The 21,941-nt window shown below is 48.4% G+C and overlaps 1 protein-coding gene and 1 long non-coding RNA gene across 5 annotated transcripts in view; one reads left to right on the top strand and one right to left on the bottom strand.

The window, feature by feature from the left end:
* Positions 1 to 8,898, top strand: part of CLYBL (citramalyl-CoA lyase) — a 216,183-nt gene extending 207,285 nt beyond the window's left edge. For both annotated transcript variants that reach the window (XM_077343818.1, XM_077343819.1), the window contains exon 8: positions 8,438 to 8,898. In XM_077343818.1, the coding sequence (XP_077199933.1) occupies positions 8,438 to 8,533 (96 nt within the window). In that variant the 3' untranslated portion in view covers positions 8,534 to 8,898. The remainder of the gene's footprint in view (positions 1 to 8,437) is intronic.
* LOC143840364 (uncharacterized) overlaps positions 1 to 21,941 on the bottom strand; it is a 93,007-nt gene that overhangs the window by 40,091 nt on the left and 30,975 nt on the right. The gene's annotated exons all lie outside the window — the stretch shown is intronic.

The raw sequence follows: 21,941 nt of genomic DNA, 5'->3' as shown, positions 1-21,941 counted from the left end.
GTCATCATACAGTTCCCAAAATGGTTATCAGCATCCGCTTGGCTGAGGGGGAATTGTGACCGCTTGCATGCTGAAGAAATTACCTGTGTGAAGGTCATATGAGAAGGCAGCTATGGTCAGGAGTAGAATAGCTAGTGTCCAACAAGATTTTGGGAGTATGAGCTTTCAGTAGTCAAATATTTCTTACAGTCTATCTGATTCCCTGTATCTCATCCCCTCCCCCCCCCCCAAAAAAAAATTTTCCTTGGTCTCCGGACTCAAATCTAGCTGTTACCTATGTGAGCCGTCAGGACAGCCATTAAAACTGAATCTCCAGTTTTTCTCTTACTTTTCTCTTACTCACTGGCAGTCTTCAAGCAAAGGTTGGATACACACTTTTCTTGGATACTTTGGGCTGATCCTGCATTGAGCAGGGGGTTGGACTAGATGGCCTGTATGGCCCCTTCCAACTCTATGATTCTGTGATTCTGTGATTCTGTGATTCTGTGATTCTGTGATTCTGTGAAGGGGGGGTGGAATAGCATTGCTGAGATCTAGTAATGTGAGCTCACCTGTTTCTAGTATGTACCATCTGGAAAGAAATGTAAAGGGAAAGGGGCACAGAAAGGAATAGGCACTCCCTCCTATAGCCTGACTGTCCCTTTCTCTTATCAAAGTGGAATAAATCTCATGGTCTATTAAGTCTTGATCAAAAAGGAAACACTTTTAAGAACGGAAGAGTACAGGCAATTGAAATAGTCCCAGGTGGAACAATTATCTTGGGACACTGAGCTGTAGAATTCTTAGCCAAAGGGGTGATCTGACTCCAGTACATTTGGGCCACTGCGACCTATATCCGGACCAAACATATATAATAAACCCATTTTCCTACTGTTGTTCCCCTTCCTCCCATCCTTATTTCCCTGCAAGCATGAAAAGCAAGCAACAGTACAATAAATATCCAAATTTCTCTCAGGTCCTGGAGACCGACTGCACTGTTAGGTATATGATAGGATATGGATTGGGCTTGCTGCAAGCAATCACGAGATCATACCTTCCCAAACGTAAAGATTGGAGGGACAGGGGTTCCCCCGTGTTCACAGGTACAATGGCGCTCAGCTGCCTTCTTTCTTTCTCCCAAAGCAGGGTGTAACAAAAGAACTAATGTTCCAGCCAGATGGCCCTTCTTCAGGGCATACTGAGAGCACTCAAAGGAAAGCAATGCAGCCTAAATATAATTTCAGTTCATTTAAGTGGCAGCAATCCTACTTTTTTCATTTTGCTGTATATGAGATGGATTTATTAGAGTTAAGCAGCGGTTCCCTCTAAAGTTTTGCCAGCTGACAATTGCTGTGTTCTGTCCGTGTGAATTTGTGGTTTGGAAGATGGGCTTCAAGCTAGAGGACACGCACAGGAGACCTCTTCCGCCGGTACCTAAGTATCATCTCCCCTGCCCCAGCCGCTGAGTATCTTCGGGAATAAATGCCCTATTATCAGCCAACTGCGGTATTCTAGCTTGATTTCTGAAAACTATAAAATGAGGCTGTGACAATAAATGGTTCCTATCATGAACCAGTTTACTTAGAATCAGCACTGAAACAAGTGAGGATTCCACCTAGCATTAACTGGAGCATAAGACCCATGGTGGACGTTAATCATAAACCAAGCAGTACTAAATAGAGCAGGGGTAGTCAAACTGCGGCCCTCCAGATGTTCATGGACTACAATTCCCAGGAGCCCCCTGCCAGCATTTGCTGGCAGGGGGCTCCTGGGAATTGTAGTCCATGGACATCTGGAGGGCCGCAGTTTGACTACCCCTGAAATAGAGTTTAAAATACCATTCTAGTAGGGAACGTGCCCCAGGGACGTCCTAGTTTCGGGATTTCACAAAATCAGTGCCTTTTGAAAGTGTGGTGGGTTATGGCACTTCATGCTGGGATGGAAGGAATGTTGGAATGTGAATACTGACGAGGAATAAATATTAAAATAAGTATCATGTGACATCTAAGGAGCAAACAAGTTTTAACTTCTTTGGAGTGGAAAATGCTATTGTTGGTGAGAAATGTTACCAGTTCAATCAGATTATCTCTGAAAATAATTAAGAGCTCATGGGGGGGGGGGTTGTACCTCAAAGTGGCTTACAATCGCCTCCCCCGCCTCTCCCCACAACTGACACTTGAGAGAGGTGGGACTGAGAGAGCTCTGAGAGAACTGTGACTGGCTCAAAATCACTCAGCTGGCTGCTGTGATTGTGTTTCAGATCAGCCAGTGCCTCTCACCTTCCTTCTCGTCTCGTCTTCTCAAAACGGTGGGGCTGGAGGTTAACGTAGGATGAATCTATGTGGTCAGAGCATTGTTCCTGATGATTGACACTTGTGGAGGTTACCACGGTGATCTGGAAGCATGCAAAGGTGGTTTTTTGATCACTGTCTTGCCACAGCCAGTAACACAGAATGAACCTCTGGTGCCATTGTGAGGAGACTGAACTGACTGGTTGTCAACACAGATGGTTATGATTAGGATATTAGACTGCAGAATCTAAGCAGATCATGTTACGTAGGAAGAACTGGGTGTTTTAGGGTGGCAGGAAAGAGAAACGTATCCAAAGGCTGTTGTAGAAAAGACACATTTGTAAAGGTTCCTCCTTAGCCTAGAAAACACACAGTGCATTTTTTAAAAAGATGTTTCCGTCTCTACAGTAGATGTGCAAATAGCTGCCTGCAAAGGGGTTTATTTCTGTATTATTTATCATATTGAAGAGGGATGTAAGAGGGATGAGGACAAACTGGAGCGTGTCCAGAGGAGGACAACAAAGATGGTGAGGGGTTTGGAGACCAAGACGTATAAAGAAAAGTTGGGGGAGCTTGGTCTGCTTAGCCTGGAGAGGAGACGACTGAGAGGGGATTTGATAACCATCTTCAAGTATTTCAAAGGCTGCCATATGGAGGATGGAGCAGAGTTGTTCTCTCTTGCCCCGGAGGGGTGGACCAGAATCAATGGGATTAAATTAATTCAAAAGAAATTCCATCTAAACACCCGGAAGAAGTTCCTTACAGTCATTCGCGGTGGGAGGTGGTGGGTTCTCCATCTTTGGAAATTTTTAAACAGAGGCTGGATAGCCATCTGACAGAGAAGCTGATTCTGTGAAAGCTCAAGGGGTTGGCAGGTTACAGTGGATGAGCAATAGGGATGCAAGTGTCCTACATAGTGCAGGGGGTTGGACTAGATGACTCATGAGGTCCCTTCAAAATCTATTATTCTATGATTCTATATGGCAGAGTTATACACAGGAAGATGATGATGATGATGATGATGATGATGATGATGATTTTAACTTATATAACTGCCCTCCCTAGCAGTTCAGGGTGGTGAACAACAGGATGATAATAATAATATAATTGTTGTTGTTAGTTGCGAAGTTGTGTCCGGCCCATCGCAACCCCATGGACAATGATCCTCCAGAATTTCCTGTCCTCTACCGGATTTCATTTAACCTCTCACCGACTGCTTCAGTGACTCCATCCAGCCACCTCATTCTCTGTCATCCCCTTCTTCTTTTGCCCTCGATCGCTCCCAGCATTAGGCTCTTCTCCAGGGACTCCTTCCTTCTCATGAGGTGGCCAAAGTATTTGAGTTTCATCTTCAGGATCTGACCTTCTAAGGAGCAATCAGGGCTGATCTCCTCTAGGACTGAAAGGTTTGTTCACATTGCAGTCCAAGGGACTCGCAAGAGTCTTCTCCAGCACCAGAGTTCAAAAGCCTCAATACTCTGGCACTCAGCCTTCCTTATGGTCTAACTTTCGCTGCCATACATTGCAGCCGGGAAGACCATAGCCTTGACTAGACACACTTTTGTTGACAGGGTGATGTCTCTGCTTTTTTTTTTTTTTTTGCTGTCTAGATTTGGCATAGCTTTCCTCCCCAGGAGCAAGCATCTTTTAATTTCTTTGCTGCAGTCCCTGTCTGCAGTGATCTTGGAGCCCAGGAAAATAAAATCTGTCACCACCTCCATTTCTTCTCCATCTATTTGCCAGGAATTGAGAGGGACAGATGCCATAATCTTAGTTTTCTTGATGTTGAGTTTCAAACCAACTTTTGCACTCTCTTCCTTCACCCGCATCAAAAGGCTCTTTAGTTTCTCTTCGCTTTCTGCCATTAATAATTTTTGTTGTTATGTGCGAAGTCGTGTCCGACCCATCGCGACCCCATGGACAATGATCCTCCAGGCCTTCCTGTCCTCTACCATTCCCCGGAGTCCATTTAAGTTTGCACCTACTGCTTCAGTGACTCCATCCAGCCACCTCATTCTCTGTCGTCCCCTTCTTCTTTTGCCCTCAATCGCTCCCAGCATTAGGCTCTTCTCCAGGGAGTCCTTCCTTCTCATGAGGTGGCCAAAGTATTTGAGTTTCATCTTCAGGATCTGGCCTTCTAAAGAGCAGTCAGGGTTGATCTCCTCTAGGACTGACCGGTTTGTTCGCCTTGCAGTCCAAGGGACTCGCAAGAGTCTTCTCCAGCACCAGAGTTCAAAAGCCTCAATTCTTTGACGCTCGGCCTTCCTTATGGTCCAACTTTCGCAGCCATACATTGCAACTGGGAAGACCATAGCCTTGACTAAACGCACTTTTGTTGGCAGGGTGATGTCTCTGCTTTTTAGGATGCTGTCTAGATTTGCCATAGCTTTCCTCCCCAGGAGCAAGCGTCTTTTAATTTCTTTGCTACAGTCCCCATCTGCAGTGATCTTGGAGCCCAGGAAAATAAAATCTGTCACTACCTCCATTTCTTCCCCATCTATTTGCCAGGAATTATTAATTATATATATATATATATATATATATATATATATATATATATATATATATATATATATATATATATATATATATATAAAACTTAATAGACCATGAGCTTTATTCCACTATAAGAGAAAGGGAAAGTCAGGATACAGGAGAGAATGTCTCTTCTTTTATTTCCAGATATTACATACTAGAAACAGATGAGCATAAATTCCTAGATCCCAACAATATTATCCCCCCTTCAAAGTAAGAACAAGATTTGGGAATTTTTTATCGGTTTTAATGCCTGTCAGGATGGCTCACACAGGTAACAGCTAGATTTGAGTCCAGAGACCAAAGATATTGGGGGGGGGGGATGAAATTCTGAGAGTCAAAATTCTCTTTGTATCTATACAATGTATAAAGTATCTGATTAAGGGACCTTTGACTATTAAAAGTTCAGTCTCCCAAAATCTTGTTGGTCCCTAGCTATTCTACTCCAGAACATGGCTACCTTCTAAAATGGTAATTTCTTCAGTATGTACATATAAAATAAGTAGCCAAGAAGGTGCAACAGTTATGCAGACAGATTGGGCAATCCCTCTAAACACTAATATGTAAATTTTCAATCCACTCAATCACAGCTGGGAAAATACACAGAGCCCCATCACATCTCCCTGGGAAGCACAATGGAAATGTGTTTTTCAAGCTGCACCACAACCACATTCGGGATCTAGTATTTGCACCAGTTAAACAACAGATCTGCACAACTGCCAAATCCTGTTCATATTCTGTTAGCCATCTTTCATATTTTATGTGGCAAGTCAAATCCCATGGCCCTCTTGTTGGGGTTTATCAGGTTGTGGATATCAGGTGGAACTGATTGCAAACATGACTTCCCTCAATCAAAATGTTGTGGTGGCAGGGGCTCATGGGAATTGTAGTCCATGGACATCTGGAGGACCACAGGTTGACTACCCCTGTTCTAGAGAGGACACTCAGTTCACTCAACATGAACCTCTGTCCCTACTTTCCCAGGTAATGTACAGCATGAATTGACTGTATGCCCATAATCTTTTACAACATATGGTTCCCTAGAACATATGTAGGAAGGGTTCTTGAAAATGAAATAACTTGAATCCCTCTGGTCTAAGGGCCTATCTTTATGTTATCTTAATGAGGCGGTTACAGCTCTAGTAATAAAGCAAGTGATGAGATCACATGGGAGGAACATATTACATAGCTATACAACATAATTACTCTTGTCTGAAATTTCTGGATTTGCTAAATTGAATTGTTCAAGCATTTCTTCAATCTGTGCCTTGCATATTTCAGTGATTATAGGGGGTAATCTGCAGGGAAGCAAAAAGATGCGATTAGATTCTTAGATCCTGACAGCTGGTAACCTGACCAATTATCTGTTGCTATTTTGAAATACTCAAATATTTAATAAATAAAAAGGCTGCATCAGAATGCTTGTAAGCCAGTGGAAACTGATTTATGTTCATCTGGAGCACTGGACCCACAAAACATATGAAAATGTGTTCAATTTGCTAATTCCACAGATTGTCTTTTCTTCTGTGTATAATATTTAAGTAAAGGTAAAGGTAAAGCTATCCCCTGTGCAAGCACCAGGTCATGTCTGACCCTTGGGGTGACGCCCTCTAGCATTTTCATGGCAGACTCAATACAGGGTGGTTTGCCAGTGCCTTCCCCAGTCATTACCATTTATCCCCCAGCAAGCTGGGTACTCATTTTACTGACCTCGGAAGGATGGAAGGCTGAGTCAACCTTGAGCCGGCTGCTGGGATCGAACTGCCAGCCTCATGGGCAGAGCTTCAGACTGCATATATCCTGCCTTACCACTCTGCGCCACAAGAGGCTCTTAATATTTAATTACTGATATTTTAAAAGACAAATGATATAAGAGCCCAGAAATATCTCAATTTAAATGCCAATAAATTATTACAAGAAAAAAATATATAATTAGAATAAATTAAATACATTTCAACACATTTTGCATGAAATACTGAAATACTGTTGCTAGATTGTACTGATCATTACAGGATACTATATCCCTCCGTGACCAAGAGTGCTGTGTCTAGGGGCACAGTATTTCTTCAGCATTCATTCCTTGGAAGCCCATTATACTTCTTTGGCTGCATCCACCCACTCATGAAAAATCTGTGATCTGTGGAACCTGCATGTTCTTCTCTGCTGTGGATTATAGAAATCCTATTCACAACTGTGCAGTAACATTCATAAAAACAGAATTTGCTCATTTTCCACCTGTGGAAAAACTGAGGAAGGAGAGGGCAGATATAAATCATCATAACACAGTAACCCATCGCACAAGAGGACTGAACCACAGTTTGATGACCTGTGCCCGTCACATGGACCCAAAATAGGGATTTAGTTCCAACCATTTACAAGATCAAAGATGTCCATAAATGAAATGGTGGCCAGCCGTTAATTATGTTGGGGAGTGGTGGAAGAATTAACCCAGTTGAGAGCCAGTCTGGCATTTTGAACAGGTACCTAACTGTGGAATCTTAAACAGACTTATACCTTTCTAAGTCCATCGACTTCAACAGAAGGGCCTAAAATGGCTTAGGACTGGCCATCAGAACTTGCACACATTCCCAATAGTCTATTCCCATTATTAAGATTTATCCATAATATTGATCCCAGATAGATTCAGGGAGTTAGTAGCCCTGTTGGTCCGAAGCAGCAGAACAATTTTTTAGTCCAGTGGCACTTCTAAGACCAACAGTTGTATATAAGTACACAAAAGCTTGAATGAAACGTTGTTGGTCTTAAAGGTGCCACTGGACTAAAGCTTCGTCCCATAGATCCATCAAGTTACCTGTGACACCAGTCAAGTTCTTGTCCCTGGAACTCCACCCAGGAGCCCCTCACTGTCAGATCTCCATCTCGGACATATTTTTAATTGATTTAATGGGCTAATTCCGCCCTGCCTTGGCTCTAGCTACTTCTGAGGTCTGCTGTTGAGGAAAACATTCCCCGTGGATAGCACTATTGTACTCTTAAACAGCACTTTGACAAGTGGTAAGTACAGGTGCTTTGTCTCAGGAGGGAAAGCAATTGCTACTCTAACTTGGCCCTAGCCGTGAGCTAGAAATCATCTCCTCTAATTGCAAGCTGCCATTCCCGTTCACCCATCTCGGCTCTCTTTCTCCTGGGGAGTATGGAGGAAATGCTCCTTGTCCTAGTCACAAGGGCCCAATGCTGTGCTGTTTGCTCAGTCCCCGCCTTTCTTTCAAACAAAGGGCAGAATGAATCTGCTGCCTCCTCTTTCCCCCCTCCCCTGCTCCCCCCCCCCAGCTAATGTGTCTCAGCTTGTGGGTCATTTCTAGCTCTGTCTGGTTTCAGGCTAGGAGTTAAATATACAGTCTTTTTCTATGCAGGGTGGTTTTTGTCTCTCTTTCACACTCACGCAGCTTTTGTTGTTGTCCCCCCCCCCCTTTCCCTTACATCTGACTTGTATTGTTGTGCCTTTTGGCTCTTTCTAAAGCCCGTACAAGAAGACTCAGTTTGATTCATGTGGGATCTAATGATTCTTGTCTTGTAGCAAAGTATTAAAACCAAGCCAAGCCTGCAATTTTCCTTTCCCAAGGTCCCCTTTTCAAGAAGTTGATATTCTCTGTTTTTTTTTTTTTTTGCAGGGTGCCTTCACTTTCCGTGGCAGTATGATAGACATGCCGTTACTGAAGCAGGCCAGGAACATTGTTACGCTTGCCACAGCCATCAAGAAAAAATGATCTGCTAAATGAACCTTCCCCCTAGGAGGGCTCCGGGAACTGTTTAAAGAAGAATTATATAATACTTGGAGGATAAGGGGGGGGAATGCAACAGTTCACACTTCAGCAGAACCCTATTTACATGTCCTGCAATTTGCCATATATTTCCTAATTCACTTGCAGGGAGGAGTCCTTGTGGTGGTAAGATATAACCCCTCCCCCTTCTCAACCGGAGCCGAGGGGCAAGTTCACAATGTGGGGGAGTTGTGGTTTTCTCATATCATCAAATCTTGTGAGTGTGCTTTCGGTGGGGGAGGGCGTGGTTGCTGCTGTGTCATATCTGTTTGAGAAATGGGACCATCAATAAATGGGTGTAGAAATCTGAATTATTTTTGACCTGGTGAGTGTTCGTCGGAAACAGAACCACCAAATGCAAAGGATGTTTTTCACCTTTTAGAGGTGCCTAGAAGACCCTTGGTAGGTACAGTTGATCAGACCAGGTGAAATCATGTTTTTCATGAGGCTCTTGAAGCCCTAGGCCTCTAGACTGAACCCACCCTTCCCACCCGAACCCCCTTAAATCTTCGAGTGTATTTGCCTTTTGTTCTCCATTAATTAATCCAAAACAACCACCACCCCTTGGTTCTGACCTGACAGCCGCTAATGGATTAGATTCACCATTCATGCTCTTAGAGCGCAAACTCAACACCACTTAATGTGGATTAGTCACCCCTTAAGAAGTCTTCAGCCAACCTTTTGTACTGCTAATCAGGGAGGAATTAGAGTCATCTCTAAACATTACTTTCCAGGAGTTGCTGATCACGGTAACTCCATGCACGCCCATTTCAGCACTGAATACTGTTTTTCCCCCTAAACATGCATTGAAATCGATACATTTTGTCAACTTTCTAAAGTTCCAAAACCACACCGTTTGTAATGTGATTCACAAACACCACAGCCCTGTAGGGTTACTTTGTAACCACAAGCATCTGCAATCCGTTTTACGAACCGCTTATATGTGAAAGTCGTTTGCACTACTGCTGCCATTCAGTCCTTTGCTCCACATTGCTGCTCACATGAGGCAAGGAGTCATGGGCTTATTTAAATCTCAGGCCTGCAGGCTGCTTTGCTCACCAGGCTTTGAGAAATCCAGATGTTATCTTAAATACGGGGTCTAAACATGCCTGTCAAATAGATATTATAGCTCAGCCTTTCTCAACTGTTTGACCACGGAGGTATCACAGAAATATTTTTCAGGTTTCAAGGTACTAGGAAGTGATGTCGTTTGGCCACGCCTCTCTTCTACCACCTCCAGAAGTGAGAGGAGCCTTGGTCCGCAAAGGTTTAAATGGCCACGGCCCCTCCCTTTCCTGCCCCCTCCAGGCCCCTCACTGGCCACTTTGGGAGGGGGTGGGTCAAGCACCCAAATAAGGATAGATTTTTTTTTCAAATATCCTTTTTATTTCCTCTTCACTCAGAGCTTGAAATGGCAGGGCACAAGGGAGAGGGGGCTCTCCCCAGCCACTGTTTTGATAAACTACATGCCACAATGCCCTTGAGGGACCTTTACAGTACCATATGGTACCACAGTATACTGGTTGGGAAATCCTGCTATAGCCACTTGTACCACTTCACAGGGTCTGTTTCCCTCCAAGGCTTGGAGGGAAAGATGTTCACCCTTTAGAACAGGGGTAGTTAAACTGCGGCCCTCCAGGTGTCTATGGACTACAATTCCCATGAGCCCCTGCCAGCTAATGCTGGCAGGGGCTCAAAGGAATAGTAGTCCATGGACATCTCGAGGGCCGCAGTTTGACTACCCCTGCTTTAGAAGATTGGTTTTCCATTGTGTCCACACAGCGTTGTTGATACAAGTTGAATCAGAACTATGTCAACATCACCTATGGGTGATGATGACTGTCGAATCATTCAACCAGAATGTGATCTTCTGTAGGTTTATCGCGAAAACTGATGAAAATTTGTAAAGCCCTATGAAGCTGCCTTACACCCAGCTGGTTTGTTTACCCCAGGCTACTCTTGACTGGAAAGAGTATCTTTCACTCAGCATCTTCTGGTCCTTCTGCTCCTTACCTGGAGATGCCATGGATTACGTTTAGAGCATCTCTGTGCTAAGTTTTTCCTCTCCTCAACTAATAAAGACCTTGCTTGCTGGATTGGATCAAGAAACCGTATTGTCCGGCTTCCTGTCTCCTGACATACACCAGCCAGCTGTTGGGTGAAATTTCCAGGCATGAATTGATGTTTTTGGCCTAGAAAATTGCCAACAGCTCTATTGGCCAGCACTAACAGGGAACAGGGAACCAAATCCATGTAAAGCTATCAGAGCCAACCACAATGACACAAAATGTTGTGCAAGCTTTTGAGTTGGGGGGTGTATGCACAGTACCGTCAAAGCAAAGCCAATTCATGGTGACCTTGTGGGCTTTTCAAGGCAAGAAATATCCAGAGGCAGTTTGCCGCTGCCTTCTTCTGTGTATCCACCCTGGACTTTCTTGGAGGTTTCCCATCCAACACAGTAACCAAGGCAGACCATGCTTAGCTTCCAAGAGAGATCAGAGCCAGTCAAGCAAGACATTAGGAAAGAAAAATGCAGACTCCCAGGCCAGCTCTGGTGGTTTCAGATGCTGAGAGCCTCTTAGATTAGTTCAGTTGCTGCAGGTGCTTGATGCCATTGCCTGCATTCTGCAAAGAAGTCTCAAGCAACAGTGGCATGCCTCCATTTTTATAAAAAATGAGTGTCCCAATGTAATTTCGATCCTTGTAGTTGGCTTTTCTATTGACAGAGCTCTCTTTTTCTAAGCTGCTCTTGCTTTTGTCATGATCGCTGTCAATGCAAAGGGGAAACTAAAGAGCATCAGGAGTAGGCTACCTGTCCATGACTCCCTGAACACACTTAATGGACAGCACATCCTAGAGAATTCAGCAAGGTTTGTTTATGGGTCAAATTAGGATAAGCAAGGGCCCCTTAATAGAAGCTCTAGGCAGCAGCATTGGTGTGGGGGGAGGGAGCAACAAAATCCACATAATCTCCGTAGCCATTCAGTCACAGCTGACTTAGTGACACACACACACCCTTAAAAGGGGTTCAAAGCAGGTATTTGGAGGTGGTCTCCCATCCAGGGCAACCAATTCTGCTTAGCTTCTGAGATTCTCTGACGAGATGGAGCTAGCCTGGGTTATTCGGGTTATGTCCTTTATTAGGCTAGCCCAAATACAGACTAATGTGTAAGGTCAGGAGGATGGCTCTTTCATGCCACTTTTCCTTTCACCTTTTGATGATGATGCTGGCCGTTCAGTCGGGTCCAACTCTTGGCGACCCTACGGCTCAACCGTTGCCACCTGTGACTTTATCTCAATACCTTCTCCCGCTCAACACAAGGTGGATCTCCAACCAATACCTTCTGTGTGCTCCTTTTCTGTGAGGAGAGCAACTGGGGAAAGGGGGGCAAGCTTGATCCCTCTTTAAATCATGTCCAGAACCCCCTTGCTGACCTGGGGGGGGGAGCTTGTGCGGTGCTAAGGGGCCTCCTCTCCCACAGCAGTGCCGCTTCTGCCCTTCCCGGAGCGGGACCCAGGCTCCCGGTGGGGCGGAAGGGGGCGAGGCTGGGGAGGATCCCACCCGGCCCGGGAGGAGGGCTGGTTTGCATGACAGTGGGTGCTTGTGCAGCGGGTCAAGCGGGCTGCGGAGCCGGCCGGGTTTAGCCGGGCTGTTTGGGGAGAGGTTAACCCAGCTTGTAGGGAGGGTAAATAAACAGAACAGGCCGCCTTTGTCCTCTATTCAGGCCGGCCTCTCCTCCCGAAGGCGAGCCGCATTGAAGGCGCAGAGATCAGCTTGTGGCTGCCAGGGGGACTCCGGAGGAAGTTGCGAGCGCCAACAATCAGCCGGTTTGTTTCTCTTCCTCATTAAATCATCGCCTTTTGTGCGGGGGCCTCGCCACGAGTGTCGCTTAAGAAACCAGCAGAATGCGGAGTGGCAAACGGGGCCCCAACCTTTTCATGACCTACAAGCTGCTCTGAGGCGGGCGCCCCGGGACGGCGGCACTCTTTGCTTAAACGGGTAAATAGAAAAACACTTGCGCCGGGGGCGGCCGGGCGGGGCGAGGCGAGGCGAGGCGTCGCTCAGGCCCTCTTCGCCCCACGCCCAGCCCAGCCCAGCCCGAAGCCGCGCTGCGGGAGACAAAGGGGCTCGGCCTACCGCTGTCTCTGGGCCTGTGCAGAGTGCCTCGAGCGAGCCGCCCATGCCCACACAGGGCGCATCGTGGGCGCCGCAGCCCTGGAGGCGTTTCCCTCCCGCAAGGGCGGGAAGCGGAGGCGCCCGTGGTCAGGGACCAGGCAGAGAGATACACGTTCCGGCGGCGCCAAGGCCAAGCAAGCGGAGGAGGCCCGGCCATGTGGAGAGGGCAGTGAAGTCGGCCTGTTCTGGCTGGAGGCAGGTTTGGCCTCTCCCCGGCCGCCTTGGCCCTCGAGAGGGCGACGGCGGAGGTCTGGCGCGCTCCTGCCGCCGCCGCCTTTGCCCTCCCTCCCTCTGGAGACCCGCCCTGCCCGCTCTTTCCCCAGCAAGGGCTTCTGGCTAACCCCGAGGCTGAGCTCAGGCGAGAGGGAACGGCGAACAGTGCGAAAGGGCCAGATCCAGGCAAGCGTCGCAGGACGTTGGCGAAGAGCTGCAAACGGCCCCGGCGCGCCCTGTTGGCCAACCCAGGCGTCACGTGTGAAACCGCCCTTGGCCCGCATCTAGCAGCTGTTTTGGGGGCCGAGACCCTGAAGAATATTGCGAGGACCAGCTTCACTGACAGGGTTGGCCAGTTGGGTTTGCTTAGAGGTTTCCTCTTGGCAAACTGGCATCTCGAATGCTCCTGGCAGCCCCCTTTCAAGAGCTTGGGGAAGAATGGTCGGAGGTTGAACAGAATGTCCCCAGATCTCTGGGGTGGCCGGTGTCCCTTTCACAAACACTAACTAAGTAGCTTTATCTCCAATTTCAATGGACCTTGCACCTGGATTCTGCAGTGTGAAATGACAAAACCAGCTGGCAAACTGTTGCAGAAGTAAATTGAAATGGCATCTTTTGGCATGTGTGAAAGTGCTGAAGAGCTTATGTACCACAGAACGGTACTACATCACATTGCAAGACCTGCCCATTAAAAACAAACAAACTTGCAGCGTGGTGTAGTGGTTAGAATGCAGCACTAGACTCAGGTGGGGGGGGCTGGTTCAGATCCCCACTCAGCCATGAGTTGTGAGGACAAAAGAGGAGAGGGAATGAGGTGGAGGCACTTTGTATCCCCATTGGGGAGAAAGGTCAGGCATAAATGGAGTTACAAAATCATGGAATGGAAATAATCCCTTCAGCATTATAGGTAAGAGTGTGAGAACCAATCAACATACAGCACAATGAAAATGGTTAACAGGTTCTAGAGACAAACAGGAAAAACAGCAATCCGGATTGGCTTGTATTCAGCCTGCACCGGAAACAATTGGCCACCACAAAAATGTAAAAGTCTACATTAAGAGAATAATGGGCCAATGTCAATTGATGACAGCAGTTAGCTGAGATTTTGCCCTTTCGCCCCCTTACTAGCAGATTCCTTTAAACCAGAGATGCTGGGACTTGAACCCAGGACTTTGGGCATCAGCTATTCCACTGAGCCATGCCCCCTCCTGATTTGTAGTTCATTCCTGGCCTGCCCTATTTCAGTCCGTGTACCGTTATACCTCCCAGACATTATATTCTTAGAGGAGAGGGTTCCGAATCCAAGGCTGGTCTCCTTGAAATCAAGTCCCATGGAAATCCGTGGGGTTTATTTACTAGTCAATGTGGGACATAGCAGTTAAAGGCTGCAGTCCTGAGCAGACCTACCCAGTACTGCTCCAAAAGTGTTGGATTAGGACTAGAGAGACTAGGGTTCAAGTCCCTGCTTGTCAGGAGATTTCTGGGAGACCTTAGACCAGTCAGAATACTTCAGCCTGGCCTACCTCACAGGGTAGTTATGATAAAAAATAGGGGAAAGAGAGAACTCTGAGGACTTTGGAGATAAAATGGGAATGAATAAAATGGATAAAATGGGAATGGGAATCCTCCAGATGTCCATGGACTACAATTCCCATGAGCCCCTGCCAGCATTTGCTGGTGGGGGCTCATGGGAATTGTAGTCCATAGACATCTGTAGAATCACAGGTTGCCTACTCCTGCATTAAAGGATATGGGGAAGGTTCCTTAGTTCCCTTCACTTCCTGTCTTCTTTCTTATTCAAATTCCTGGGGAGGAAAACAGATAATTCTGTGAGTGGGATACCTCCCCCCATTCCTCTCCACAGGACTCTTGAGATACGAACGTGGTCTCAATCCCTTGCCCGGAAGGGGGGGGTTCCAAACAAAATATCTACATTGTTTTATGGTGGACTTAATGACAACCAACGATATCCCTAGTTTAATTGCTCAAAACAATTTTTTTGGAGGGTAGATCAGCAATGACAGTCAGTTGGAATTTGGGGGAAGGAGTCCACTTTAGGGAGGGGCCCTACAGGTGGGGGAGATCCTTGCCCCCATATGGAGGATTTCTGGATTTGGAGAACTGACCAGCACTACCTTTGAGTGGGGGGGGCTCCACTCCAAGACAGCCCACATGCTGGCGGATGGGGTAGAGGAGGAGAGGCTGAATCAGTCCCAATATGTGGGACCACTTAGTAAATTTTTAAAAAACCAAAATGTATGGGGACTGCGGATCCAAAAGTTAAACGGCAGCCTGAGAAATGAACCGGAACACAATGTGCTGTAGTTACATCTGAGTAAACCTGCGCGAAACTGGGCTGCACACGATTCACACTCTCTGACCCCTGGGGAGAGGTTAACATGTCCTATCTTGATTTAGAGGGAAACTTTCTAGCTGCATTAATTTCTGGTTTTATTTTCCCTCATCTTTTTCTATATAGAAAATTTCCTTAGTTGACTCTCTTTTTTCCTTCTTTATTTGCACAAGGGACCTAGAAATCTAATCGCTTTCCCCGGCTTGGGAAGAATCTAGTAGAGGAACCAGATCCAGGAGCGCAGGGCATGGGCGCAGAGTGTGGATCGCTCGCAGGTTCCCGAGCGCGAAGGAGGAGAGGCGCGCGTTGACATTCGGTTGGAGAGGGGATCGCCACTGCTTTCCTTTCTCCAGCCGCCCGCGTCTCTCCTGCTCACCTATTTGGGGTTGAGCTTCTGAAACCCAATTAAAAGTCGTTAAAGCTGGCGGGGAAGGGCCCAAGGCGACCCCTTTGTAAGTCGGCCCGACGATCGATCACTGATCAAAGCTGCGGGAGGAATTCAGTAGGTGCAGCTTTCGGCACCACACCGAGGGGGAGCTGCACCTGCTGAATTTCGACTTTTCCCCAAAGGACTTTGTAGTCGCTGGGCCAAATCCTGACCCGTTTCCTTCTTAGTGCGCCTGGGAAACGCTGGTTAGATGGACCCCAGGGGGGCAGCTCTCGCTTGGTGCGTGTGAATTGGGGCGGCTTTGTTTTTAGCGTGTTTATATCTTGTAAGCCGCGCTAGGCGTTGTGGAAAGGCGTCGTATAAATATGGATGACAATGCATATACTTCGGTCGTAACTCTAACCGGATGGGATCTGTAGCTACTTATTGAAACTAAAAGCAGCCTATCCCCCCGGATTCTTTTTGCGGGGGCTGAAACGCAGGACGCCTCTCCCCCTCCCCAGTTGTTCTCTTGCGCGAAAAGTCAGGAAAGGCGACGCTGTCCCGGCCGGTCCTCCCAACTCGTTCCCCTGCAGTCCCAGGCGGCCTTGCTCGGAAGCGCCCCGCCAGAGCCGCACGGGACGGCACCGCGACGAACCCGCAGGGCGCGGGACGGATCCTTTCCGTCCGACCCGAAGCTGGCAAGCGGATTTCGGGGACGGAACAAACAGCGCTTCAGCCGCCTTTAGGCAACTCAAGAAAGCTTCGGCAGCGATCAGCCCCAGACTGAAATCCCAGGGAGACTGACTCGGGAGTAAGCCCCACAGAACTCGGCGGGACTTGCTTTCGAGTAGGCACGCCCAGGATCGGCTGCCGCGGATTTCCGTCCGAACGTGAAGCGTGTGTTTAGGATCTGCTTGCGCGGCGCTCACTGGATGGAGACGCCCTGCCTTCACGCTCCCATTAAAACCTGCATTTAAATAAATAAATAGAAAAGGCGCCAAGCAAACGAACGCTGGCAAGCCACGGGGCGCCCTGGAGAGGCGAGGCCGCGGATCGACACTCGGCCTTTCTCGGCCCGGTTGCTGCCTTCGCCCACTGCTTGGGCCGCCGGATCCCGGATTCCTTCTCCCACAACCCCGGGCCCGGCACGCCCCCTCGGTCCCGAAGGCCTTGCGGGAAGCCGGGCCTGGGAGGGGCTCCAAGGGGTCAGGGCCGAGGCCGCGGGATCCCCCCCTGGCCGCGCGTCACCGACCTCGTGCGCAAAGGAGGGAGGCCTCGGCGCGCATCCAGCAGTCGCCAGGCGGGCCCAAGAGGCACTGGCAGGCCCCGGAGATGCCGCGGCGGGCTCTGGGCAGGGGGCGAATCGAAGGGGGGGGGGCGCCTGGCACTCCCGGCAGCGCTTCTTGCAGGGACACGAGGCTCGCTCTGGGATGGGGGCCCGGCCGCTCTCCCGGGTGGCGGATGAGGCGGTGCGTGCGGATTGCATTGTCCGAGGCAGTCGTTGTGGGGCCACGCTGGGGCGCCGAGCGATTCCGCTCTTGCCGTGTCCTGCCTCTGCAGACGCCAGCCACAGCTGCCGGGGCTAAAACCGCCAGACCGCAAACCCCACCACAGCCGGGGAAGGCAGCTTGCGCTGGAGCCTCGACGGTTTCAACAGAGGCTGGATCAAGATTTTTTTGGCTGATGGGCATAGTCTGGGGAAGAGCGCATGCACTCGGAAGCTCACGCCCTGAATAAATCTTTGTTGGTCTTCAAGGTGCTGCCAGACTCTGATTTTATTGTGGCCCTGCTTATGTCAGGGTTACCCGACGCCCTCTTTTTAGAGGATGCCTCCTCTTTCCGCGGTGTCAGTCCTCTTTTGGACTCTTTTTAAACAACTGATGAATAATAGATTCAGGTGAGCAGCCCCGTTGGTCTAATGCAGCAGGATCCAGTGGCACCTTTCAAACTAATTGTAAAGCTCTGTTGGACTTAAAGGTGCCACTGGACTCAAACTTTGCTCAACTGATGAGTATGTCCTCTGTTGGGGCTGGAAAGTTAGGAATCGTCCTAGAAATTAGCGATTAAATAGATCCAGGTGGGGAACTGCTTTGGCCTGAAGCAGCAGGCCAAAGTCCAAGTCCAGTGGCAGGTTTTAAGACCAACACGGTTTAATTCTGGGTATAAGCTTTCGTGCACACACACTTAAAAACTAGAGAAATTTAAAAGGAGATTTGTTTTAGAGACATTTAAAAGGAGATTTGTTTTATTACACAACATGCCCACTGCCCAGCACCACTCCAAAATTGGGAACTTTAAGAATCTAGAACCCTTCTCAGTGCTTGAATCATAGAAGGAAAGGGGAGCGGCTTAATGGAGCCTATCAGACTTGGCTCAATTTTAGCCTCACCCACCAGTTGTCATTGGCTACACCCCCAGTTCTGTTTGTTGCGCAATTTTTGCCGTAAAGATTATATTCCATTAATGGGGAAAAGGTCGGAAGGCAGCAGTAACTCTACTCCTCACCGTCTTCATGGTGCTTAAAGATTCCCCCTAAAAAGAAGCAGAGAGTACCCCACAGAAAAGTACCAGTGAACTGCAGGCTGCAGGATTGCAGTATGGGTATTCCTGGCCTGTGAGATCTCTGCAGGATCTCTTGTCTCCTTAAAATGGCTGCCAGACAGGATTCTGAACTGGAATCTCTCCTCCTATTTCCCCCAGTCAACCCAGAAGGAAGCTTTCAGGATTGTTCTTTGCTTTCATTATGTATTTTCCGCCCTGACCTGGATAGCCCAGGCAAGGCGGATCCTATCAGATCTTGGCTGCTAAGCACAACTCACCTTGGCTAGCATTTGGACAGGAGACCTTGAAGGATTGGGGTGGCAAACGCTGGCAGGGGCTCATGGGAATTGTAGTCCATGTACATCTGGAGGACCGCAGGTTGACTACCCCTGCTCTAAGGAACACTGCGGATCACGAGGCAGAGGCAGGAAATGAGCAACCACCTCAGAACATCCCTTGCCTGGCTGCCAGATAATCCTCAAATCGCCTGGCTATCCTAAATGCTGTACAATGCATGATTATTATCCATGCTGGAACTCTGCCTAGCAAAGATCAGCTTGGCCTAACCCTTCCTTTGTGAGGCTGAAGTTCCGATCCTCCCTGCCCCAGGGAGGCATCCAGCCCAACTTGGTAGACTCCTGGCCTCTTGATAACAGGTGAGCCAAACTCTTCCAACCCATTCCAGCCTATTTCCTTAGTAGGATGTGGTTCCCCTGACCTGAGCTCATTCCGCACATGGAGGATAATGCACTTTCAATGTGCTTGTGCAGAACAGGAAAGTCTACTTCTAAGGTGTATTGAAGGTGCATTAGCCCTTGGGTGCAGAATGGCCCCTGGATAGCCCAGGCAAACTTGATCTTACCAGATTTCAGAAGCTAAGCAGGATTAGCCCTCGGTAGTCACTGGGTGGGAGAGCACCGGGAAAGAACAGGGTCGCTGTGCAGATGCAGGCAATGTCAAACCACCTCTGAACGCCTGCTGCCTGGAAAACCTCTCTTGAGTAGCCATAAGTTGGTGGCTGCTTGGTGGTACTTTCCACCACCACAAGAAGAGGAGCTGTTTTTTACTACCTCAAAGAGTATCAAAGCAGCTTACAACCCCCTTCCCTTCCTCTCCCCACAACAGAACCCTGTGAGGCAGGTGAGGCTGAGGGAGCTTCTGACAGAACTGCTCAGGGAGAGAACAACACCATCAGGGCTGTGAAGAGCCCAAGCTGCCTGCATGTGGAGGAGCAGGGAATCAAATCTGGCTCACCAGATTAGAAGCCGCTGCTCTTAACCCCTACACCATGCTGGCTTGCCCATTGGATTCAAGGCGAGTGGTTCAAAGCACAGCTAGGGAACGGCGTCTTGACTCAGCTCCATCCTGAGCATCATTCAAAAGGGCTCGCCCATCCCTCATTCTTGTCTGAAGGAGAGGCTGCCTCAGGGATGAGGCTATATGATTGTGGCTAGAGGGGACTGGTAGTGACTAGATCAGCCTGTGAGAGTTGGCTCAATAGAGGGATGCTGGAGAGGCCGATTCAGAGCATCCCCTTCACCTAGCCTGGGACGGGACTGCGCTTTCTGAGCGCCTCTCCCGTGCGGAACCAGATGTTGATGTATTGCTCCGCTTTGTCGCCTGTGTGTCGGCAGCCTCCTCCGCCTATCTGTGTGCCTCTGTCTCCAGTGAAATAGTAGCAGATCAAAGGCTGCCCGTGTCCCTGCAGAGCCCCAGAACAATCCTGCCGCTTTTGTTGGCTGTTGCTAGGAGCCCGGAAAACTAAAGGAAAGTGTCGGGAGCATGTTAATCAGACTCGTTACAGTACAACAATAACGTCTCTCTCCAGTGACACCCCCCACCCCACCACCACCTCCCCAAATGCGGGAGGAGGCACTGGGACATGCTGGTAGACGCTGGTAGGCCAGTAGCATCCCGAACCAAGTCCCCCTTTTTCTCACAGGTCATAAAAACACAACCCATTTTGCTCTGAACTTACAGTAAGTATGAGTTTGGTTAGAATACCTGTTGAGTCTTAAAGCCATACTTTGGGGGTTGGGCATGGAACATGGTTATCCCAGTTTAAGCACAGATATGGGAGCAAGGGGAATGATGGTGCACGTGCATTGGAAAGTCACAGAAATCCATGTTTTTGCTTGAATATTCATCATCATGTAAATTCTCAGTTTCCTGTGCCTTCCTGCAGCAAAGGTCGTGATTCTACCATCCCTTGTGCAGTGTGGGGTAGTCGTTAAAAGCAGTGGCTTCTAATCTGGTGAGCTGGGTTTGATTCCCCGCTCCTCCTCCACATGCAGCCAGCTAGGTCACCTTGGCCTCATCACAGCCCTGATAGTGCTGTTCTCGCAGAGCAGTAATATCAGGGCTCTCTCAGTCCCACCTACCTCACAGGGTGCCTGTTGGAGGGGAATGAAGCCCAGTTTTCCTGATTAGAATCCAGCCACTGCTGCTAACCGCTACATCATGCTGGTGCAGAAGCACCAGTTGTTGTCACTGAGGCGCATGCATGATCATGAATCAACATCCCCAGAGGAGATTGTCTACATGCATCTGCAGGTCTGTCATCTGTCACATTTTTACTCTCTTCTTAGCATGGGCCACATGGACAAACTGGCCCTGGGCTCAGCCACAACTGCGCCAGCAGCTGCTGATGGGGCTTGCCCAGGTGGTCCACTACCTTGTGGCTTATGGCCTGGAGGAGATGCCTTTTCGACCTGGGCATGCAAAGGTCTTGGGAGGTCCTTCTTGTGGAATGCCGTGTGCCAGGTGTTCCCTTCCTTCATCTCTCCTGCTCACAGTGAGCTTCCAGCCAGGGATGGGCAGAGGCTAGGGGGATATAGCAAAGGGATGGACATCAGTCTCTCTTCCCCTTTTCAGTGGGAGTGTAATGTGCTGTCAAGGGCAGGGGTAGTCAGCCTGTGGTCCTCCAGATGTCCATGGACTACAATTCCCATGAGCTCATGGGAATTGTAGTCCATGGGCATCTGGAGGACCACAGGTTGACTACCCCTGGGCAAGGGTCTTCTAACTTATAGCAGCCCCGTAGAATTTTCAAGGAAAGAAAGAGGTGGCTTTGTCATTGCTGGCCTTTGCATGGCAAGTGGTGGACTCTGATCTGGAGAGCCAGGTTTGATTCCCCACTCCTCCACATGCAGGCAGCTGGGTGACCTTCGACCAGTCACAGCTCTCTCTCACTTACCTCACAGGGTGTCTGTTGTGGGGAGAGGAAGGGCAGGCAATTATAAGCTGCTTCGAGGGTACAACAAAACAGCTATTATTATTATTAATAATAATAATAACCCCCCACTCTAATGTTGTCTAGGCTTCTCTACTTCCCCCCATTTATTTTTCCTGATCTCTTTGTTCTCTTACTGCATCAGGCCTATCTAGAGTTATTCCTGTTGACTAGCTGTTTTTTTATACCCTGCATTTCATTACTCAGAGGAGTCCCCCGATGGCTTATAAACATCCTTCCTTTCCTCACCCTGTGAGGTAGGTGGGCCTGAGAGAGCTCTAAGAAAACTGCTCTGTGAGAACAGCTCCAAGAGAACTGTGACTAGCCCAAGGTCACCCAGCTGCCTGCATGTGGAGGAGCTTTTCCAGATTAGATTATGCTGCTACTATACTACCACTATACCACACTTGCAAGGTGTTTACCAGTGCTAACACCAACATCATGTCCAATTCTTGAAGTCCATCTCTA

Source organism: Paroedura picta, chromosome 6, assembly GCF_049243985.1.
Source record: "Paroedura picta isolate Pp20150507F chromosome 6, Ppicta_v3.0, whole genome shotgun sequence".
Taxonomy (NCBI): Eukaryota; Metazoa; Chordata; class Lepidosauria; order Squamata; family Gekkonidae; genus Paroedura; species Paroedura picta.
Note: the sequence above shows the minus strand (reverse complement) of the source record. Positions and strands in the feature narration are given on the sequence as shown.